At 35.2% G+C, this 9294-nt stretch overlaps 1 protein-coding gene across 7 annotated transcripts in view; it reads right to left on the reverse strand.

The window, feature by feature from the left end:
- Nucleotides 1-9011, reverse strand: part of LOC101899114 (protein WBSCR14 homolog) — a 79597-nt gene extending 70586 nt beyond the window's left edge. Inside the window, exons 1-2 of one of the 7 annotated variants that reach the window (XM_059128187.1) lie at nt 8874-9011; nt 1911-3279 (exon numbers count right to left, since the gene is read on the reverse strand). In XM_059128187.1, coding sequence (XP_058984170.1) covers nt 1911-2401 — 491 coding nt within the window. In that variant the 5' untranslated portion in view covers nt 2402-3279; nt 8874-9011. Of the gene's footprint in view, nt 1-1910; nt 3280-8224; nt 8636-8655 lie in introns of those variants that run through there. The other 6 variants (XM_020035254.2, XM_059128184.1, XM_059128183.1 and 3 more) reach the window with 6 other exon arrangements.
- Nucleotides 9012-9294: the final 283 nt, after the last annotated feature.

The raw sequence follows: 9294 nt of genomic DNA on the forward strand, positions 1-9294 counted from the left end.
ATCGACTCAGCTCGGCGAGCTAGGAAGATCCATATATACTTTCCTATGTGGGAAACCAATATTTCGAGGTGTTACATAAATTCTGGCCCAATCAAACTTATAATACCCCCAACACATAGTGTTGTAGGGTATAAAAACGGTATACCTATTGTTTATCAAGAGGTCATGAGTAGATTGAGAGGTTTTCTTAGAAACCTCACTATCAAAACTCATAACCTCAGGATTATTTACCCCTTTACTTCTATCGCTATTAATTTCCGGAAGTGCGTGTGTAACAACGATGCCATACGACTGTTCACGACCAGTTTCAGTTGTATCAGTGGTAATAACTATAACCGGTTAAAGAACAGTGTTCTTCACAGAAACTATGGCTTTGCGACTAGGCATTCCCTTAGTTGGTGCCTTTTTCGCAGCCCTTTTGCGTTTCTGACCAGAAACTGACGGTGACGACACAAACCCATCTAATTCTTGGTATTTCTCGAACAATGTAGAAAAAGAAACAGGATAAAGCGGAGAATGTAAAACTACACAATTTGAAAATTGAATATTAGTTTAAACACGAAACAAGCTTTAAAACAACAATGATAACGCTTTTTAATATGCGACTCCCAATTGTAATTGTCTACCCCCTAAAGTACCACAGTACTTTAATCAGAGCATAGCGTTTCGAAGTCGCCAACCGAATTTCATTTGTATTACAAAATGCCTCTGTAATGAATTGCTTCCATTTTTATTAAAAAAAAAAGTGTCACAAATGTCATTTTATACCCTACACCACACTGTGGTCAGGTTATTATCTTTTTGAGACAGAGAAGGAAGCGATATAGACCCATAGTTCCCTTTGGTGATCTGCATAGAAACACATTCTGAGTGGATTTACGCATATCCGCCTGTCTGTCCACGTATTTTTGTAAACAAAGTACAGGTCGCATTTATTGCCCGGTCGGGATGAGATTTTGGAGAAATCATTTGTTTGAAATTGTCCGATCTTGATTCGATTTCCTTTTTTATTTTACGCCAAATAGGACGTACGAGCAAATTTATCCTAGAAAGAAGAATGTCAAATTTGGTGTAGATCGTTTTTTTTTTATTCATAGTTCGAAATCCCAATGTTCGTACCAGTTCTAGGTCAGATGCGAAAACGGACAACATTGGCCAGCTCATCCCCTCAAAGGGTGAAAATTTGTAATAATTACAACTCTTACGAGTAGAAAATATTTTTGAATAATTATATCTCTCATAAAATGCAAAGAAAAAGGCATTTGATTTCTTCTAAACTTCGCACATTTCAATATTTATACTAACACAAGATCTGATGTGAAGATGGTCTATTACCTTCCCCACAGAGAGTCTCATAACTTGCGAAACAAGTCAGCGTTTCTTTTCAATTGCTCTTCATCAATGTTGTAAACATTGTTGAATACATATAATGTCAATACCCTCAGTTTAACAAACCTAATGTTCACACTCTGTAAGTGCCAAGATTTTTCGACACCAGAATATGATACTATTCAGTCGGCCATACGAGTACCTCGACAATTATGCTGATATCTCAAAAATGAATGAAATTCGGCGAATGACAAAACACGCCAAACATATTGCCTTATCATATTTTTAAAGCATGCGAAGCTAAATAAAAAGGAACAACGAAAAAACTTTAACTCTAATCACGCAATTGGTGCATGACTACTAGCCATAGTCTAATATTTATATAGAAGAAACGACGTTTTATGTGAAATGATCAGACAACCAAAACAAAAACTCTGGAATTGGATCATTTGTATTAATTGATTAGCATTTTTTCAAAAAAAAAACAAAAAAAGTTATGCACAACAAGTTATTATCTGAATAGGGACTTCCCCCAAAAAATACTAAATACTGATAATATAATAAAAGTTTTACACACTTACCTGTAAGCCAAATTCATGCATTTAAAGAGCTTTGTGAGTGAGGTCTCAATCTCCAGATGTGATGTTATGGAGCCTGCCGATTCGTTGAAACCATATCTGTTCTGCTGTGCCAACTTTCGCGGCACATACAACTGTACTTCCATACATGTATTGGGTTCGTCCGGCTTCGACAGGCTGGGATCCTCAGGATCGAGCATCTTAACTTCACTGTCATCGAGATCATCTTGTGCCTCTTCAGCTTCAAATGTCGACACCATGAACTGGCCCGAATGTATGGACTCGCGTTCAGCTTTGCCGGAAGCAGAGTTGGAATTTATAGACGAATTTGAATCTTGCGAAAATATATTTGGAGCCGACAGAGCATTGCTGGAAGCAGCTAATGACGCCGAAGTAGATGGCCCCTGCATACTCATTGCAGACGTGGAGGCTGCCGAAACACTCACAGCGATATGTTGAAAGTTATTAAATTTATTCGACATATTTAGTATCATATTAAACGTTCGGATATAATTGTTTCAATGGAAAATACACACATTTAGAAGCTGCTGAATAGAGTTGAAGAAATAGGTTGAGACGGTTCCTTATATGGACACTTCACTGACATCCGACCGAATTCAGTCAATCAATTTGAAGGACTTCACAGCCGACAACTGTGTGCACCGTACAACAAGTCAACACGAAGTACAGACATACAAAAGGAGGACAATACACACAAATCAAGAGGTTATCGTCACAGCAGACATGGTTGTACTTGTGGGCGATAAGACAATGTTGAAGTTAACACGGTTCCTACTGCCACAACTGCTGCGATTACGATTTAAAGTCACTTGGCTGCTGTGCGCTTGCTGTTTTTGCCTTGTTAAAGATAAATCTTTATTAGCATTACCGCTATCGGACGGGGTGGTGTTTGTTATGGTCGACCGTTTATAATCAGCTTGATTGTTGTTGTTGTTGTTAATATTTGAATTCCTTAACATTTGCGATGATATCTTTTCCATTTCACAATCGGCACTGAACGAATGAACGTTAACGTCTTTTCCTAGTCAACATTAATTTGAATTGTTCTCTCACTCTACTCGACTTGAGTAGATAGTTTGAAATTACGTCGTCTGTCTCCTTCGCCTTCTCCGGTTACTTCCACGTTTTTTTTTTTTTTTTTTTTTTGCACTTTAGTTAGTTTACTATATAAACCTATATTTTGTTTTTGGTTTGGTTTGTAAAGGTTTTAACAGTCTCTGATCTGTTGTTGTTGTTGTTGTTGCTGTTTTTATTTTAATTGTTTCTTTGTACTCTTTAGCATTTCACGAATGGGCTATTAATTCTCTTTACATTTGTTCATCGGTCTTATCAGTATAAGAGGTTCCACTATCTTTAATCATTAGTAAAAAAAGAAGGAAAGAAAGAATCGCTTGAAATTGCCGTAATAAAAATGGAAAATGAGAATATCTTTAAGAATGTCAATTAACTTCACAAATGCTCTGCTACCTATCTCAACTGAATGGGTGGGGGTCGGGCATTTCACCGATTATTTTGTAGTTTGTACCAATCATGGATAGTGTCGATTTGATAGATGTGATGTCAATGTAAAATTCTCGTTAAAAACTTTAAACGCTATCTAGCAATAAATAATTTTGTGCTTCGAAACGATTTCAAAGCAAGTCATGAAAAGTCCAAATCCAAGGCGCCAAAAATTTCTTGATGCCTTACACTTATACATAAATAATACTGCTGAAGCTGTAGAAAGATACGGTTATAATTAGTTAGTATTTAAGTTAGTAATTAATTAGCCCATCACACTTCATCTGGACAGAATAATATGTGCAAGAGTACATCTAAAAATACCAATTATGATAAAAAATTATATTTCACTCTTGGCACCACAAATTATCTTAATTCAAGAAACTATAATTCATAAATCATTTTCTGGCTAATATTTTGTCGAATATTCACTCAAATACAAAATTCCCTCCCAGGGATTCGAATTTAGATAAGTTATACCCTAATTTTAATAATTTAAAAAAGTCTATATACATTGATACAAAGGACCATACCAGACCCTCTCCCACAAGTTGTCAACATTTTGAACAGTCATAAATCAGAATTTGTTCAAATTATTCTCACAGTGATATTGACAAATTATTTATAAGTGTAATAGTGTAAACAAAAAATTATTTTTATACCCTCCACCTTGGAAAGGAGGGTATATTAACTTTGTCATTCCGTTTGTAACATCCCTAAATATTCGTTTTAGACCCCATAAAGTATATATATTCATAATCAGCATAAAATTCTAAGTCGATTTAACGATGTCCGTCTGTCTGTCTGTCCGTCTGTCTGTCTGTCCGTCTGTCTGTCTGTCCGTCTGTCTGTCTGTCCGTCTGTCTGTCTGTCCGTCTGTCTGTCTGTCTGTCTGTTGAAATCACGATACAGCCCACATTATTTGACGTAGAGCTCCAAAATTTAGCAGAGCTATTTGCATTGTGTCTAGGATGGTTAGTATTGAAGATGAGATATATCGGTCCACGTTCTGGTATAGTCCCCATATAACGGTACCTCCCGATATTCGGTATTTTGATGATTTATGCCACATTTTTTCACGGATTTGTCTTAAAATTGGTATTTGTAGGTCATAGCGGGTCCCTGAGCGTGTGGCAAAACATTGCATGTATAGGTCCACGTTGTGGTATAGCCCCCATATAAAGGTACCTCCCGATATTTAGTATTTTAGTTTTTTTTTACCACATTTTTTCACGGATTTGTCTGAAAATCGGTATTTGTTGGTCATAATGGGTTCCAGCTCCGGTGGCGAAACATTGTAATTATAGGTCCACGTTTTGGTATAGCCCCCATATAACGGTACCTCCCGATATTCGGTAATTTGATGATTTTTGCCACATTTTTTCAGGGATTTGTTCGAAAATTGGTATTTGTTGGTCATAATTGGTTCCAGCTTCGGTGGCGAAACATTGCATGCATGGGTCCATGATTTGATATAGCCCCCATATAACGGTACCTCCCGATATTCGGTATTTTGATGGTTTTTGCCACATTTTTTCACTGATTTGTCTAAAAATTGGTATTTGTGGGCCATAATGGGTTCCAGCTCCGGTGGCGAAACATTGTAATTATAAGTCCACGTTTTGGTATAGCCCCCATATAACGGTACCTCCCCATAATCGGCATTTTAATGGTTTTTGCCACATTTCTTCTAATGTTTCTTTTACCCTAAGGTGGAGGGTATTAAAAGTTTGGCCCGGCCGAACTTAATGTTTTTTTGCTTGTTTTATTTATATTCAATTATGCCATTTACCTAGCCCAAGTTCCAAAAACTTCCATACATGACTACTTTAAAATTAAATTTTAATTAATTATTCTTTTTATCCTTATCTCAATCCTTTTGACATTTTTTTAAACATTTTTATTTAATTGTTGAATGTCGTTAGGATTCTAAAGTGTGTAGGATTCTAAAAGTGTGACTAAAGCCGTATTAAGTAGTTAAGAGTACATGTCTTTTGAGAAAAATGTAAATTGCAATATACACTTCAATTGTTAATTAAAGTTTTTAAAATCTAATAATTATGTTCATTTAGAATTCGTTCCAATCCAACTTAAAATTAAATTTTAAATGAAAATGTTGTACTTATAATTCAAAGTTAGTTTGAATTTCGAAATATCTGAAAAGTTTTTCACGAAAATGGTTAGTAAAAGTGTATAATAATACAATGCATTATTGTTCTTAATTCTCTTCCGAGACGATTTTAATAATCACACCACCAGTGGAAAAAGATAGCCAGGGACAATATTACAGACTTTGCATTGAGTGGCTCATCATACTTAGTTGATGTGGATGGTTAACAAGGACCGTTTAAGAGGTGAAATTTTATGGTGTATAAAGATATACTGAATCATTTGGATTTGGCTGTGAAATTTCTGTTGATGTCGTGTTGATGAAGTGTGCCTAAGTTCGGCATGTCCCAGTAGTTGGCAATTTTTATTTTAAGCTCAAATAAATGAAACATTTATAACTAAATATAAACAGAAATGTTTGTTAGCTTTGAATATAATGTCAGCTATCTCTGTGTACAATTTCCCTAAGAAAAGATGATTTATTCTAATAAAAATTAAATTTTTGTCTGTGAAGGTCCTCAGAATGAACGGGACAATTCATATTCTCAAAAAAAGTACAATAAAGACGTCGAATCAGTTTAATTAAACAAAAATATAATATTTTAATAAATTATTTTACCCTACAACACTATGTGTTGGGGTATTATAAGTTTGATTGGAACAAAAATTATATAACACGTCGAAATATTGGTTTCCCACATAGAAAAATATTTATGGATATGTATGTCAGTCCTCCATCTGTCCATGTTTATTTGTAATCACTCTACAGGTCGCAATTATGGCCCGATCTTAACGAGTAACGAGGATCGCATAATATTTAGGGGTTAAAATGGACCAAAAACTGAAAAATTTTCAGATTTTCCGTTGCTCTACAGGTCGCAATTGTAGACCAATCGAAGCGGAGGTTAGCATGGGGCTAGAGCTAAGGGCTGGGCAGAAGCCTTCCAATTTTGATGGTCATCGGGTAAAATTTAGTGGGTGAAAAAGGCCATAATACTTGTTTCAAATTCAAATATTGCATTAAACTGCGAATATTTTTAATCCCGGCTAAATCACAAATAGACGAACGTAGATGTCGATAGTAAATATATCTGATATATATACGTAGATGTCGATAGTAAATATATCTGATATATATATAGCAAAATATATACAATTTATTTATACAAATGAAGGTGATGTTAGCTAGAATGTTTATATCTCAAGAATGGCTGGACTGATTTTGACAAATTTTGTCCATTCAAAATGCCCTCTTAGCATAAAAGTATAAAATCTAAAAAAATGGCATAAAAGATGCCAATGATGATTTTAATATAGATTTTGTAGTATTTTGCGACATTTTCTACTTTTTAGTATTTTTTATCGCTTGCGATTTTTTCAATTTGACTTATAATATTGAAGTGTACATTGTGTACAACACACGTTGGGGTTATTATCTGCAGGTAACAATTATTTTCAGATCCCCACGAAAATTTTCTTAAGGGTAGGGTTACGCTCAGAATGGATTTGGATAGCCTTTGCTTACTTGTTTTTTTAGTATTAATTATTATCCTTACAAAAAAATCTGTATGCCGACTGTTGGAACATGTCATACCGACAATTGGCAAGTCGTGCCGACTACTGACAAAAAAGCATTATTTTAATAAAACTCCAAATTTATAAAATTTAATAAAAAGTTATTAGAACTTTATATATTATTTCAAAAACTATACCAAATTTCGAATCTGAATAATTTAACTTTGTAATAATCGAAAGTTCCACTTAGAATGGTGAACGATTGGAAACGCGAAAATCCTAAAAGTGCAAGCAGCTGGTACACTTATCCTAGTAATACTTTGGAGAATGAAGCTATGATTCGCAGTCTATCGATTTATCAATCTATGAGTATATCAAACCACCGAATAGCTACATGGGGGGTTTTGAAAAGTCTATTGACTAATAACGTCGAAATGATGCACCAGATCCCTTCTTTTCCTTAAAAAGTTCGAGATGGGAATTTATTTACAGGTCATGGCAGTAAAACTTATGTTTCAAATTGTGATGAATTTGATGCTGCTAAGGTTTCTGAGAGGGGAGGTAAGTTTACAACAATGAGAAATAAAAAACGCATTAACCCAAATCATCTCGGTGTTGTAGTGTGACAACGCGAACAAATAAAAAATATTCAGTTGTTTCTTTAGAAAATGTTGGCCCAAAAAACAAGCACAAAACAAAGATTCGACAAATTTAATCTATCATACAAGATACTGTGCACATGGTTGACTCTTACATACAGTCCACCCTCTATTTGATTATTATAACAATTCCTGTAATAATAACTGAATTGATTTTCGAAAACATGCAAAAACTTGTATGCGCTCAAGCAAATATTCGAAATTCTCCTTTCTCGTTTCAGTCGATAATAATCCCCAAACCACAACAAGGACTATGTACTGAGCAAAGTTTCTAAATATAATTTGCAAGGATAGCAAATTAAGACGAAAACAGCCTAACAAATGGGGGCATTGACACATCATAACAACAATAATAACCGCTACAACAGACCAAAATAAAAACAAAACACAAACGACAACTACACACGAATATTTCCATTATGTCCCGAACAACAAGTACGACGACTCGACAAGTGCGTGAGAATGTACGTAAATGTGTGTCTCTGTTTATATGAACACTTGCATTATTCTCACATCGCTCTTCCTATAGGAGGTGGGCTCGACTTTCCTCTACCTTCTGCCTTTACTCTTTGTTTTGTATGCTTTCATATTCTCGTACCGATACATTTACGCTCGCTCACTATTATTGTTTTACTCGCATTCAATTGGCACTTTAATCAATTTGTTTTCTTTTGTACTTTCGTATCTTGGCTGCTGGGACGTTGGCTAATGCAGTCACCATGTTGCCTTTGTTTCTATTTCGATTCTTCACCCTCAACGCCTGCTGGCTGACCAATCGAATTGGAAATTTATAATTGATAACAAAACGATGTCAGCATTGCTTATAATAGACGTACTGCCACTGCTTATACGCTTGCAGAAGCGACAGACAGACATATGTGGAGGGTGAATCTAACACATGATATTGCCGTTCTTCAAACACTTGACAAACTCGAATTCCATACATATATTACGGACAACTTCAACTCTCAAAACTCAGATTTGATTGTTGTGAGTCAAGAAATACCCCGAATTGTTAAGATGAGAACGTGTTTTTATTTTCTTCCACACTTGTCAATTGTTTTGGGCTTCTCTTTCTGTTTGTTGTAACACCAAACACGGGACGGGACGTAGTTGGCGATAGTTGCTACCGTCAGCGTTTTCACATTTCACACTCATTTACACAAAAATTTCTATCCAACACTTTGCAGCCCGTACGAATCCTTTTTGTTCACGTAATTAAAATTAAATTATTATTTTATTCATTGTCTTGGCCGTCTTTCTCTTTAGGGACTTGTAGGTCGACTGTTGTCAAATTGACAGTTATCGTTATTAATCGGAACGAGCTAATAACAAAACGAACGGGTGAGATAAGAAGGCGAAGTCGCTTTCGACAGCGATAAAATGCAGAGGTCTCGAAAATTTTGTGCATCTAAAATTACGTTTACATGTACCATTTTATCCAGATTAACCAAATAATCAATGATTGAACTTTGCTCGGTTCGAGAAATCAAGAAAGTAAAAGTTTTTACTGCGGACGCCGATTTTCGTTTCTTGATATCGATAAAAATTGCATGACTAATAGCATGTTTCCATTGGAAAAC

The sequence above is a fragment of the Musca domestica genome, unplaced genomic scaffold, assembly GCF_030504385.1.
Source record: "Musca domestica strain aabys unplaced genomic scaffold, Musca_domestica.polishedcontigs.V.1.1 5, whole genome shotgun sequence".
Lineage (NCBI taxonomy): Eukaryota > Metazoa > Arthropoda > Insecta > Diptera > Muscidae > Musca > Musca domestica.